General features: G+C 61.2%; 3 protein-coding genes across 8 annotated transcripts in view; 1 reads left to right on the top strand and 2 right to left on the bottom strand.

Moving 5' to 3' along the window:
* CATSPERD (cation channel sperm associated auxiliary subunit delta) overlaps window positions 1-1893 on the top strand; it is a 40065-nt gene extending 38172 nt beyond the window's left edge. For all 4 annotated transcript variants that reach the window (XM_073803378.1, XM_073803377.1, XM_033854593.2 and 1 more), the window contains 2 exons: window positions 33-190; window positions 1358-1893. In XM_073803378.1, coding sequence (XP_073659479.1) covers window positions 33-190; window positions 1358-1595 — 396 coding nt within the window. In that variant the 3' untranslated portion in view covers window positions 1596-1893. The remainder of the gene's footprint in view (window positions 1-32; window positions 191-1357) is intronic.
* A 2773-nt stretch (window positions 1894-4666) lies between these two features.
* On the bottom strand, window positions 4667-6797 carry PRR22 (proline rich 22). Of its 2 annotated transcripts, none has more exons than XM_073803380.1 (3): window positions 6280-6797; window positions 6129-6188; window positions 4667-5774 (listed from the first exon to the last, which is right to left on the bottom strand). In XM_073803380.1, exons 1-3 carry the CDS (start codon window positions 6644-6646, stop codon window positions 4684-4686), a joined length of 1518 nt encoding a protein of 505 aa, XP_073659481.1. In that variant the 5' UTR covers window positions 6647-6797; the 3' UTR covers window positions 4667-4683. The 2 variants fall into 2 exon arrangements, with proteins under 2 accessions (XP_073659481.1, XP_004317023.3); XM_004316975.4 differs by having other exon boundaries at window positions 4667-5693.
* A 147-nt stretch (window positions 6798-6944) lies between these two features.
* Window positions 6945-12326, bottom strand: DUS3L (dihydrouridine synthase 3 like). Of its 2 annotated transcripts, none has more exons than XM_033854573.2 (13): window positions 12132-12326; window positions 10812-11100; window positions 10041-10553; window positions 9624-9665; window positions 9316-9468; window positions 8970-9086; window positions 8725-8790; window positions 8534-8644; window positions 8197-8293; window positions 7962-8037; window positions 7426-7614; window positions 7222-7350; window positions 6945-7102 (listed from the first exon to the last, which is right to left on the bottom strand). In XM_033854573.2, the coding sequence occupies exons 1-13, from the start codon at window positions 12227-12229 to the stop codon at window positions 7030-7032; spliced, it is 1953 nt and encodes a 650-aa protein (XP_033710464.1). In that variant the 5' UTR covers window positions 12230-12326; the 3' UTR covers window positions 6945-7029. The 2 variants fall into 2 exon arrangements, with proteins under 2 accessions (XP_033710464.1, XP_033710465.1); XM_033854574.2 differs by lacking the exon at window positions 12132-12326 and adding an exon at window positions 11789-12073.
* Window positions 12327-13754: the final 1428 nt, after the last annotated feature.

The following is a 13754-nucleotide window of genomic DNA, read 5'->3' as shown; positions in this document are numbered from 1 at the left end:
GCCAGCAGGCATGTCTCTGTCCTCCTCCCCAGAATTATGTGAGCTGCCACGACCCTAACAACAACGCACCCCTGAGATGGCCCAAAGTCCCGTATCAGATCCTGGGAGGCCCGACAGAGAACAAGGTCGTTTTCGACCAAAGAAACGGCATCTACATCTTCTTCATTTCCATCGTGGACCCATACTACAGGTGAGTCGCCCTGTGCCGGGGGCCTCTGGGGGAACAGCAATGACCAGCAGCCCTGTCCCTGCCCTCAGGGACCAGAGTCACACTCATGCCATGTCCAACAGGTGGGGTGCAGGGGCCGGTGTAGACTGGCTCCCAAACATTGATCATTAGATATTCAGGGATTTTGCAAGCCGGTTGGCTTCCCACTGGCAGCTGGAGTACTGACACCATGGAAACCGACACTCATTACAGGCCGGCCCGACCCTGCGCCAGGAGCTGGCTGTCCATACTCGCCACCCACTGTGCTGTTCAGATCATTAACGTCTCCCACTGGGAGGGGGAATATGGGCGGCATTCTTCCCCGCTCCCCCATCACCTATCCCTTCCAGACGGACACAAAGTCCACCTCCAAAAGCGCGGGGAGACCCTCCCTTCCCTAAAGGTCCCAGACCCTGGACCAGCTCTGGGACGCCACAGGCGGAAGGCACCGGGGTGGGGATGCCCAGGGGAGAGAGGGGTCTGCCTGCAAGGCTCATCCCCTGCTCTCCCTGCACCTTGCCTCCAGCAGAGCCCCCAACGACTTCCCCCCCCTTACCTGGGTGTCCTTCCCTCCATCCTGCCATTCCCACCTGCTCGCAGCCACCTGAGGGACGCTTGTGGCCCCCCTCACGCCCCCCACTCCGCGTCCACTGTGATGAGTGCTTTGTTGGTCTCTGCTACCCGCCCCCCAGACTGAGCCTGGGCATGGAGGGGGTGGGAATCCCTTGTCTCCAGAGCAGGGGACCACAGGGGTCCTGGGGAAAAATATGGCCTCTGCTAAAATATGTAAGATGTTATGGAAAAACCCAAACGAACTTTTTGGCCAACACAATACAGAGACGACTGCAGAGTTACAGAGGATAGAAGTTAAGTGGATATAAATGGAACTCAGTGCCCGGAGTCAATGCTCCAGGCCCAGCTCTTGTCCCCGTGAGTTTTAAAACGTTTGCTGGGGGAATTCCCTGGCGGTCCAGTGGTTAGGCTCTGTGCTTTCACTGCTGAGGACCTGTGTTCGATCCTCGATCGGGGAACTAAGACCCCGCAAGCTGAGCAGCGTGGCCGAAAAAAACAAAAAACCAGTTTGCTGGGGTGAAGGGTGAGGCCCCCAAAGGCGGTGCCCCACGGCCTCTCCCTGCCCGCCCCTCGCAGCTACTGTCACCTGGAGACCACATTCAGCGTCTACGTCTACGGGGCCTTCCCACTGCCCATCTTCCCGCCTGAGATCACCATCGTCCTGCTCACGGGGGCCACCCTGCTGTCCGTATGGCTGGCTTACCTGATCCCCGAGCTGCTGCACACTGAGCGGGGCCTCAGGGTCAAGGGCTTCTGGGCCAGGCTGCGCAGGAGATGCGGGAAGTCTTGTGCGTGTGTCTGGGCCAGGTGCTGAGCACGCCCGGGGCGTGGAGGTGGGGTGGCAGGGTGGCGGGGAGGGGGCAGAGTTGTCTTGAAATAAAGCGTTTGGTAAGAGAGCCGGTAGCAGCGGGTATCACTCATGGTTTGTGGTTTTTCTACACCCACCTGCCCCCCTCAACATTCTGGCGCCAGAGTCCCTTTGAACTACGGCACCTACGTGGGCTGTTAACAGTGAGGAGGTGGGCAGCCCAAGTCCTAGCGAACACGAGCTTTTGGTGAAACGAGCCCGCACCAGCATGTGGTGGGAGCACTAATCGGCAAGCCCCAGAGATGCATCGGACACTTGACGTGTTCTCTTAGAGAAACATGAGACCCAAGGAAAAGGGCGGGGGCTGCAGAAGACGGGGACGGGGGTGGGTCCACCTCTGTTGATGAGCCCTGACATATACACAGACCGACACGCTTACGTGTGTTTTGTGATGTCCACGAATAAAATTTGGAAGCACAGCACATTTTTACACGTACCTGTGTTATGCATACATACGATGCACACGTGTGTACATGTATGTGCAGAGGCATGTATATAACATGTAGGTGCATACGGCGTACACATACACGTGTGTGTGTGTGTGCCTGTGTGTATGCATGTACGTGCATGTTGCCTATGTGCAGATTGTGCATGCATGCACATGTATATCTGCAATCTACCTGTGTGTGCACGTGTCTATAATGCACGTTCATGTACACATGTGCATGCATGCGTGTGCGATGTGTATATGTCGCATGCGAGCACTGTATAATGTGCACACATACGTGTGGATACCATGCATGCTCACACACGTGTACATGCGTGTATGCATGTGTACAGATACGTATATGCACGTGTGAGTACACATATAGGTGTGCATACAATGTACACATACGTGTATATGTATGTTTGATCAGTCTATCCACCTGTTCAGAACTTCCCTCTCCCACACTTCATTCAAATCTCAGGTGGCACGGGACAGCTGTCTCATTCTAGTGAAAACTTTCTCAATAACTTTTCTGATCACTCTTAGGTTAAAAGAACACATCTGACGGTCATTTAAACTGCCCAATACTGGGAATTCCCTGGGGGTCCCGTGGTAGGACTCTGCTTTCACTCCTGGGGCCTGGGTTCAATCCCTGGTCGGGAACTACGATCCTGCAAGTGGCTCGGCCAAAAAAAAAAAAAATTGCCCAATACGGTCTCCACCAGTCATTAAAAACCTCCACTCCCGGGCTTCCCTGGTGGCGCAGTGGTTGAGAGTCCGCCTGCCGATGCAGGGGACACGGGTTCGTGCCCCAGGCCTGGAAGATCCCACATGCCGCGGAGCGGCTGGGCCCGTGAGCCATGGCTGCTGAGCCTGCGCGTCCGGAGCCTGTGCTCCGCAACGGGAGAGGCCACAACAGTGAGAGGCCCGCGTACTGCAAAAAAAAAAAAAAAACAGAAACAGAAACACCTCCACTCCCACACCCACTGCAGTGGGCAGTCACCTCACCCACACCTCCGGGGGCTGCCTGGTCCACCTTCCACGCCTCTCTGGAGGGGACGGGTTAGGCTGTCAGGTGATACTCGTTTCACGACCCTCGGCCCGCATTAATCTTAAAGAAAACCAAGCCCATCCTGTCGCATCCGCCTCGTTTGCCAGGGCCTTCCCTTCTTGGGGGTACTTCATATTTGTCTCGAAAATACCCCTAACACGGTTGCAGGCACAGCAGGCTCAGAGGGAAGCGAGGGAAGGGAGCTCCTAGCTCCTCCAGGCCCGCATCCTGTTCACAACAGGCGATGATCCCGGTACAGCCCAGCCTGGCTGGCCACCTCGGTCTCCGAGCCCTGGGACCCGCAGGCTCAAGGCGTGGTGCCGGCAGCCAAGACCCCCTGCCCACACGCGGCCACCTCCTGGGTCCTAGTCAAGCGCCCAGGGTGCCCCAGCAGGGAAGATCCCCGAGACCCAGCCCAGGGCCTGGGGCAGGAGGGCCCTTCCTCTGGCAGGCAAGGGGCGGTCCATCTCTCCTTACCTGCTTAGGTGTCACTGGGAAACCGACTCACCCCCTTCAGTCGCCTGGAGTATTTCAGGGGAGGGTGCGGCTGGCAGCTGCCCTGGGCTCTCCAGAAGCGAAAGGCAGACGAGAGCCTGGCCCAGGGTACAGGGGGGAGGGAGCTCCGTGGACTGGAGAGGGAAGGAGCTGGGGCAGGAGGGAACAGGTGTGAGCACTGAAGCTCCCAAACCACCGCAAGCCCGCCCTGTGCCCGCCCCCCCACCCCCACCCCGGGAAGCAGAACCCAGGTGTGGCTGGGCCCGAGGCGGAGACTCAGCACCCGGGGCCTGGCTGGATGCCCATCCTGGGACAAGCACGCCCACCCTGGCCCCTGGCCCCCAGCTGGGGGGACGTGAAGAGGCAGGGGCTCCGTGGGGGACTGCAGGGCTCCAGGCACCTGGGGGACCATCAACGACGAGATGTCCCAATGCCGCTGCTGCAGGCGCACTCTGCACGCCCCATCACGTGCATGCCCGTTTGGGTCACCCGTGTGCCAGGTGGACACCGTGTCCCACATGCCTGCCCTGCCCCCACACTCAGACCTCCACCCAGCACTTGCCTCTGCACCCCAGGCCCCCCAGCTCTCCGCGTGAACACGAACGGACGCCTTCCCATTCACCATCGGCGACACCCGCCCCTCCACCTGGGCTGAGGCCGAGCTCAGCCCGCAGGCCTCTCCCCAGGCCTCACCCCGCTTGCTGCTGTGTCTCCAGGCAAGTTCCTGCCCATCTCTGGGCAGACCTGACTTTCCCCATCAAACATGGAGGTGAAATCCTTGCAGTGCAGGAGTCCGGGCAGTGTCTCCCCACCTCCTAGCAGCCCCCCATCCCTGCCGGCTGACTTGGATTTTCTGGTGCTAGGAGACGAGGGATTGTCCCGAACCCCAAGTCTAGGGCTCCCCGTCTCTACTCTGGAAGCCTGGCACCCAGAAGGTGCCAGGGTCCTGAGGGGCCTCACCACGTGGCCTGGGGCCCGCTGGATGACAGGGCGGGCGAGGGGACAGCCCACGGCCCCCGAATGCCACCGACCGGACACTGCGCAAACAGCTCAAATCCGCTTTAATGGGGGCCGGCTCCCAGGTCCTGCCTGGGCCCCAATGGGGTGGCGCTGGTGGGGACCACAGCCTGCTTGCCCTTGCTGCCCTGCCTCCCCTTCCTGGCAGTCAGGTTGCCGGCCTTCCTCTTGCCGGGCTTGGCGGTGGGGGGCACCCCCAGGCAGGGCGGCAGCTCCTCGTCCAGCGCCTTTAAGTTGTAAAAGAAGTCCATGTCGGACACAATATCCAGGACCTCGGGCACGCTGTAGTCCGAGGACAGCAGCTCGTCGGGCAGGTGCAATGAGCGGATGTCGCTGAACGAGTCGTTCCCACTGCCCCCGCTGTTGGGCAGGGCAGGCCCAGGGGACTTGCATGGGGCCCCGGCGGGCTCGGGGCCGCCCGGCAGGCAGTCAAAGAGCTTCATCGCATCCTCGAGCATCACCTTCTTGGGCGGCGTGAAGGCCCTGGCCACCTCAGGGGTCCTGGCCTCGCCTGGCCCCAGCGGGGCCGCCTTGGGCTCGGTGGGGCCCGGCGGGTACAGCAGGCCGGGCCCGGCGCCAGGGGGCGGCTCCTTGAAGGTGAAGGTCAGGGGCTCGCCGGGCCCATCCAGCTGGGTCAAGCGGCCCCTGAGAGGGCCATAGGCGCCAGGGGGCAGCGTGGCCTCGGCGGGCAGCGTGATGAGCAGCGGGGGCAGCTCGCTCTCCTTGGGGGGCAGCAGGGGTGCCAGGCCTTGCTTGACCAAGGCGGGGGGCACTCCGTCCCCTACGAAGCCCAGGGCCTCGGGCCCGGGCCCCTCGGGCGGGAAGCAGGGCATGCGGTACTGGGGCCCCGCAGGGGGCGGCTGGTAGTGGGGTAACAGTGGGGACGGCACCGGGGCCCTGAGGCAGTGCTGTGCGTCCAGGAAGTAGGTGCCTGGCGAGGCGGGGCCCCTGGCTGCCAGCTTGTACAGGGACGACTGGCCGAAGTCGGTGGTGGTCCACTCGATTCGGTAGACGCGGGGGTCAAAGAAGCAGCCGCAGGGAGCCATCTGGAAACCTGTGGCCAGGGAGGGTGGCCCTGAGAGGGGCAGTTCTGGGACCCGCCTGGGGTGGAGGAGGTCCAAACCGTGGGGCACGTCTGGGGCATGGAGAACACGGACCAACTTTGGGGTCCATTTGGGGAACAGGGACGTAGGCTCTGCCTTTGGGGCCCTCTCTAGAGGTCAGGGGACCCAGACCTTGCTTTGGGGGCCCATCTGGGGGGCGGGGACACCGACCTGGCTTTGGGAGACCTGTTTGGGGAACAAGAGACAGGCTTTGGCTTCAGGGCCCCAGCTAGGGGATGACGGACACAGACCTTGGTCCAGAGGTCTCTCTGGAGGACAGGGATTCGGGCCTTGCCTTCGGAGGCAGGAGCCACCTAGGGTCAGGGGTGGGAGCAAGATGCCCCTGCCCACTCCCCAGTCATCAAGGGTTGGTGGGAGGCCGGTACCTGCTGGAGGAGCTGGAAACACCTCTTTCTCCAGGTTTGGGGGGTGACAGACGGAGGAACCTGTGGACAAAAACAGGCAGCTGGGTGGGGTCCTGAGGCCGGCGGGCAGAGCCCTGGTCCCTGCCCCGATGGGTGTTCCCCACCCTCGTACCCACAACGGGAAGAGGCTCTGTGCAGGCAGAAGCAGGCTGGCTGCCGGGCCCTTCGGTGGCGTCCAGGCTCTGGGGACTGAAGCCTTCTTGGGGAGCGGTGGGTGCGTAGAAGTGTTTGGGGTGCTGCATGGGGAGGCGGGGGCCTGGCTGCGCAGGCCAGGAGGGTAGCAAGTGGGAGCACAGGTAGCCCACCCAGAGCGGAGGCACAGAGTCCTGCGGAGTTCTGTTTCTCCGGTTACTCCAGGCAGCGGATTCCAGGCTGTGGCCCACCCACTGGTCAGGGTTCCGGGTAATGGGGGGAGGGGGCGGTGGGCAGGAGCAGATGGGGAAACCAAGGCAACCAGAGATGGGCGTCACAGAGAGCATGGTGGACACTGGGCCTGGTCTGCCGCCTTCCGCCTCTGCCAGCAATGCCTGCCTGACAGCTCCGAGGCCCCTTCCTCCAGGCAGCCCGCCCTGATCCACACCCACACAGGCCAAGGCCCCATCTCATGAGCTATGGTGGTTTGTTTGTGGTCAAGGCCTTTGGGTACCAGCAGTGGCCAGCATGGGGCTGGTGAATAAGTGAGGAAGGAGGGAGTTGTGGGGATGGGGATGGTGGGGGAAAGCTGGGGGGGTGGGGGGGTGGGGCGGCATGAGACAGCCTCAGGATCACAAAAGGGGCTGGGTTTTAAAAGAATAAAATTTATTGCCTTCTCATTCCTTGGGGAGCCCGCTGGGCGCTCAGACACCCCCGCCCGCCCCTGCAGCTACTTGTAGGCGTTGGCCTTGTGCTTGGGCAGGAAGACGAAATTGGGTGGCACGGGTCCCAGCAGCATCTCACTGTGAGGAGGGCGGGAGCAGGGTCAGGCCTGGGGCGGGGCGGCCCCCAGCCCAGCTGGCCCCACCCCCGCTGGCTCCCTGGTGCACTATCTCCCAGGGCCTCGGCGGTTCCCGGGCACCTGATGCGGATCCAGTCGGCCGCCTTCTGGCTGGCCATGAGCGTCTCCAGGTAGTCGCGGCCCAGGTAGTAGGGCGGCCGCTCATTGATCCTCTGCGGGAGCCGCTCCAGCAGGCCCACAGGCACGTACCTGCAGACGGGGGCACCAGGGATGGGGTTGGGCCGGGCCTCCCCAAGGCACCCCGCCCCGCCCCCCCGATCCCACCTGCACAGGAAGGAGAGCCACTCAAGGAGGAAGCGGCGTGTCTTCTCCACGCCCTGCGTGTCTGAGCCCCAGTGCTCCAGGCCGTAGTGTGCGAAGTCCCGCAGGATGTCCAGGCGCTCAGACGACGAGATGTCCCAATGCCGCTGCTCCTTGATCTCCGTGAACAGCCACGGCTTGAGCAGGGCGCCGCTGCGGGTGGGCGGTGGTCAGCAGGCTGGTGGCGGAACCCCAGCCCCCAAACCCATGGTCCCCAACCTCCTGGCCATGCTCACACAACCTTCAAAGCCCAAGAGTTCCAAGCCACAACCCTGAGCCCACAGCTACAGAAATGTCCAGTCCCCTGCCTCAGCCCCATAAGCAGCCACCTCTGACATCTCCCCGCCCGGGGAATAAAAGAGCAGTGGGTGGGCAGGCGGGCTGGGGGCACCGGCGTTGGGGACAAACTCAGACGCGCCCTCACCTTCCCCGAGCCGAAGCCTGGGTGCTCAGGGGCAGCCCCGGCTGGTTCTTTGTATCCCCACCCCGGGCACACTTACCGGGCGATCATGATCCCAGCGACGCCAGTCTGCATGGCGCGGTTGGCGTCCTCGTACGACAAGATGTCCCCGTTTCCTGAGGGACAGAGACTGGGGCCTCAGGGAGCTGCGTGCAGGTGGGGATGCCGGGGCTTCGGGAGTTCTCGTCAGCCCAGCAGCATTCCCGATCGGGGCAGGAGGGGGCCCAGGTAAGGGGTGGGCCCCGGTGCGTGGCCTCCGGTGGCAGGGGACCCACCGAAAAGGGGCATGGGGCTGGCTGCTGTCACGCACTGCTCGATGTACCGCCAGTCGGCCAACTTGGTGTAGCGCTGCTCCCGCGAGCGGCCGTGGAGCTGGAGGAGAGGCAGCCAGGTGGGGGGGAGGGGCAGAGGGCGGAGAATCAGACAGAGACAGAGAGAGAAGAAGACCCAGAGAGCCCCGGAGAGACAGACTGAGAGAGACAGACAGACAGACAGACGGAGACAGAGATGGAGGGAGAGCCAAAGACCAGGAGGAAGGGGCAGGAAGGGAGGCAATGGTTAGAAAGGGATGCGCCTCGGGAGTCCCAACACCCGCTGTGCCCCGAGACCCACCGTGACCAGCGCAGCCCCCCAGTCCCGCAGCTCGGGCAGCAGCCGGTGGGCCAGATTCGTGCGCTCGTGGATACCCGTGCGGAGCTTCACGGTCAGTGGCACGTCCAGCACCTGTGGGGACGGGTGTGGCTGGTGGGGCCCGGGGTCAGGCCGCGGGGCGTGGAGGCGGTGGAGGGTGTCTCGGGCTGTACCTGGTTCATGCCACGGACGATCTGCTGGAACTTGGCTGAGCGGTTCATGAGGGCGCAGCCCCCGCCCTGGGAGAGACGGGCGGTTCGGGCTTAGGAACGCGTGACTCTGGCTGGGCCCGACACCCCCTGCTGTCCTCTCTGTACAGATGGGGAAAGCGAGGCCCACAGGCCCCCACAGGTTCCCCAGGGACTCCGCCCACCCACATTCTGCCCTCCGTGGGGCGCCAGGGTTGAGCGGCTGGTACCTTCTTGTACACGAGGTCGATGGGGCAGCCGACATTGATGTCCACGAAATCCACCTCGATGGTGCGGTTCAGCAGCTCGGCACACTTGGTCATGGTGTCGGGAAAGGCGCCCTCAAGCTGTGGCGGGTGGCCGGGCAGTGGGTGAGGGGCCCTCCCTGCCTGGCCCTGTGCCAAGGCCAGCAGCTACTGGAGGTGCATCAGGCTGGCACCTGGCCTGTGGCTCAGGCAGGGGGTCTGGGAGGTGAGCCAGGAGAGCCCGGACCTGAATGTGGCTCTGAAACATGGCGGCTGAGAGCCCCTCCTCCCTCCCGCCTTCCCTCCCTCCCTCGCTCGGGGCTGCACCGACCTGGACACCGAAGACATCCTCGCAGGGGTGGCGTTTGAGCAGGGCCCACTCAGACGTCTGGCCCTGCAGCAGGTTGATGCACACAGCCATCTCCCCGCACGTCACATCTGCCCCAAAGCGCTTACAGACCCGCCGGAAGGGCAGGTTCCCGCACTGATGACAGCAGGGGACAGAGTCACATGTGAGGGCACGGCAGGCAGGGACCCCAGACACCCTCCCAGGCCCCAAGCCCCCAGGGCGGGGAGGCAGTGGGTACTGCTGGGATGACCACGCTGCCAGCTCCCGGCCCACCTCACTGTGGGTCCTACCGTGGTGAGGGGAGCAAGGTACAGTTTGCCACTGATGTCCAGCTGGTGGGAAAGAAAATGCACAGTGAACCTCCATCCTCCAACGTGGCTTTCAAGGCCTCTCAAGCCTCCAGCCTCCCCAGGTCTTTGCCCCACACGCTTTGATCTGCCCCAGTCAGCCTGGATCCCTTTCACCGCAGTGCCTCTGCACAGGCCAACCAATCCCTGCACCAGGAATGTTCTTTTCTCCATGTTCTCCTCCACTAGAGACTTCTACTCAACTGTCAAAACCCCAGTCCCAATGCCCTCTCTTCCAGGAAGCCTTTCCCACTGCCCCCCTCTGCCACAGCCCGGACCCTCCAGAGCTGGGAGTGAGTGTCCATCTCTATCTGCCCCCAACATTGCTAGTGTCCTCTGCAGGAACCCTATGACACGTACCCGCTTCTTCTCACAGGGCTGCAACCTGACTACATCCTCATCTGTCAGGGGCCCGCAGGTCCTTAAAGGGCCCCTGGGAGGGGGAACGGTGCCCGGCCCCTGGGGGGCCTGCTGGGCGTCACAGTTGTCCTGCCCTGGGGCACCCTCAGCCTCCATGATCTCGGGGACAGTGGCTTTGGGAGTGGGGCCTGGCAGCTGGCCCTTGCTCAGCTGGCGCAGGGCCTGCTCTGCACGCTTGAAGTGGATCTTGCGCTTTCGCAGTTGCTGCTGAAGGACCTTGTCCAGGCCATTGCGGATGGGCGGGGCCTGGACCAACCCCTCCTTCACCAGATTCTGGCCCTCGGGCCCCAGATGGGCCCCGGCAAAGCGGCAGGTCACACCATAGGGGCACCTGCCGAAGGTCTCAAAGAGCACACAGTGGGGGCCCAGGTCAGCTGGCTTGGTCTCCAGGTAGCGGCCCACGTCGTGCAGGAAGCGGCAGCGGTCGCCATAGAAACACTTAGCAGCGGATTCCTGCAGGGAAACAGGGAGGCAATGAGGGAGGACAGGGAGATGCTGAGGCAGCCAGGCAGCCTGGGTTTGAACCTCAGCTCTCTCCCCTCCTGACTGTGTGTCCTCAGACAAGTCAGTAACCTCACCAAACCTCAGCTTCTTCACCTGGAAGATGGAAACAATAACGATACTTACATCATAACGTCATGAAGATTGAATAGGGGGCAGAGAGGCTCACACTCAAGGCCTCTGGGACTTTCTGGAGACAATGACACTCACCTGCACCAGGGAGGGGCAGAGCTTGTTCTTGTCATAGTGGGTGGGCTTCACATGGGGCCGGCATTTGTTCTGACCCCGGGCCCTCTTCTGGGCCTGTGGCTGCTCCCCAGGCTCAACAGCCTCCTCTGTCTGCCTGTCCTCTGTCTGCCCATCCTCCAGCCGGATCCGCTTGGCCTCAGGCTCATCCAGGTCATTGCCAGCAGGGTCTCCAGCCTCGGTTTCCTGTCTGGGCTTCTCCTGCCCTTTGGCTTCCAGGAATTCATGGAAGTGCTCCTTGGTGGTTAGGTATCTGCCAGCAGAAGGGCAGGGGAAAGGAGGGCTTGTGGAAGAAGTCCCTCCCCTGAGCTCAGATTCAATGAATGCTGGGGAAAGGGACTGAGAACACTTGTCCCTGATTACATGCTTCTACTGATGGGGTGCTCACTACTTAGAACTAGCCAGCCGCCAGCCTAGGAGCACCTCAAGGCCACAGGGAGGACCTATTTTATTTTATTATTATTTTTTGGCTGCGTCGGGTCTTAGTTGCTGCACGCGTGGTCTTCATTGTGGCGCGCAGGCTTCTCTCTAGTTGTGGCGTGCGGGTTTTCTCTCTCTCTAGTTGTGTCGCGCAGACTCCAGGGCGCATGGGCTCTGCAGTTTGCAGCACACAAGCTCAGTGGTTGTGGCACGCGGGCTTTGTTGCCCCCCAGCAAGTGGGATCTTAGTTCCTCCACCAGGGATGGAGCCCACGTCCCCTACATCGGAAGGCGGATTCTTTACCACTGGACCACCAGGGAAATCCCAGGGAGGACGTATTTTGTTCCTGGGTCCCCAGTGCTCAGCCTGACGAAGTACAGGTGTGAGGTGTGAATGCCCCCAGCTATGTTAGGCTAAAGGAAACTACATGTTCCCGCGTGCCTTGCAACGGGTCCAGAACCGCCACATTTCCTAGCATGCCCTTCAGCCCTACAAGCCCCAGCATGCTCCCGGGCACTCACTTCAGACACAATTCCCTGCCTGTAACTTCGGCTGGCCTGAGGTGCACTTGCGCTGTTCCCGCCATATGCTGGGACTACACTCCCCAGCATGCACTGCGGCCTCCGCCTCAAACCCCGCCCACCGAGGCATGGACCGCGGTGTCTTTCGCACATGTGACAGTCCCCAACGTGCGCGACCTCGGGAGCTCGCTGACCCTGCGAGCGAAGGAAGGGCCCAAACAGAAGAAGAACCTGCGAGCTTCCCGCGCTGGGCCGCTGCCCCAGCTCCCGGCATGCGCCACTCGGGCCGCGCTACGGGTGCCGGGAAGGCTCCGTGAACTGCTCCCCCGACCCAGCGACTCACTGAAGTTTAATGGACGCTACTCCCCGTTCCGGCTCGATGGCTCCTGGCTCGCCACCGCCACCACTCTCTGCTGGGGCTTCCACCGCTCCCTCCGCCATCGGCCCCCCCCTCACACCCGCTTTGGAGTGTTGCGGCGAGGCCTTCCGGGTCGCGCGTGTGTCTTTCCCCGGTCTACTGGTGAAATGCGCATGCCTGGGTCGCTCCAAGTGACGCCATTGTATGCGCGTCGACGCCGTTGGGCGGAGCCTAACAGTGGGTGGGGCCTCGGGTCCCGTTTATACCTCTGAGCCCTTTGCGGGAACCGGAACGTTCAGTAATCCGCTTGGGGCTCTGAAACTGGCTTCCCGCCGGCCACAATCGGCCCACAGAAGTGTTTTGATTTCCTGATGGGGTTTTTAATTGTTTAAATACTGCTACTTTTATTTAGGGCGTTCATTCAACAAATAACTCATCGAGTGCCTGTGTGCTAGATGTTGTCCTAGATGCTAAGGATACAGTAGTGAATAAAACAGACCAAAAACTCCTTGCCTTTAAAAGCTGAGATAGGAGTGGTGAAGACAATGGACATAATACATAAGTAAGGTATACTGTATGTCGGACAGTAATGAAGCAGGGAAGGGGAAGTGGGAAAGCCATTTTTGGTGGTTGCAGTTCTTAATAGAATGGTCAGGGAAAGCTTCACTGAGAAGGTAACATTTGAGTATTTTCGAAAGAAGTGAAGGAGAGAGATAGGGATATCAGAGGAAAAAGTGGTCCACGTTGAGGGAACAGCCAATGCAAAGGCCCTGAGGCAGGACCGTGGCTGGTGTGTTGCAGAAACAGTGAGCCCTGTGTGATTGCTGCTGAGTGAGGGAGGCGGAAAGAGGGAGGAGGTGAGGGCAGGGAGGTGAAGGGGGTAGGTCTTGCAGGGCCTTGTGGGCCTTTGGGAGAACTTGGGATTTTACCCCGAGGGAAGTGGGAGGGCAAACAGCCAAGGACAGCGGAATCTAGTCATTTTCCACAGTCCCCACCATGCCCTGTTGCACCCTCCTAAAGCTCCCTGTTGCTGAAAGAGCCTTGATGTAGTACAGGGACCTCAGGGCTCTGGACTCAGCCTGCCAGTTTCGAATCCCAGAACTTCCACTTACCATCTGGGAACATTGTCCTTTTTTTTTTTTTTTTCCCCTAAAATATTTATTTTTGGCCGCGCCGGGTCTTAGTTGCAGCATGAGGGATCTTCGTTGTGGCATGCAGGATCTTTTAGTTGCAGCATGCCGGATCTTTTAGTTGTGGCATGGGCTTCTTAGTTGCAGCATGTATGAGGGATCTAGTTCCCCGACCAGGGATCGAACCTGGGCCCCCTGCATTGGGAGCTCGGAGTCTGGACCACCAGGGAAGTCCCGGAACATTGTCCTTTTTAAAACTTTATTTATAAAATTTATTTATTTTTGGCTGCATTGGGTCTTCTTTGCTGCACGCGGGCTTTCTCTAGTTGAGGCGAGCGGGAGCTACCCTTCATTGCGGTGCACAGGTTTCTCATTGCGGTGGCTTCTCTTGTTGCGGAGCACGGGCTCTAGGCGCATGGGCTTCAGTAGTTGTGGCACGTGGGCTCAGTAGTTGTGGCTCGAGGGCGCTAGAGCACAG

Source organism: Tursiops truncatus, chromosome 3, assembly GCF_011762595.2.
Source record: "Tursiops truncatus isolate mTurTru1 chromosome 3, mTurTru1.mat.Y, whole genome shotgun sequence".
Lineage (NCBI taxonomy): Eukaryota > Metazoa > Chordata > Mammalia > Artiodactyla > Delphinidae > Tursiops > Tursiops truncatus.
This window is presented reverse-complemented; position numbering and strand designations above follow the sequence as displayed.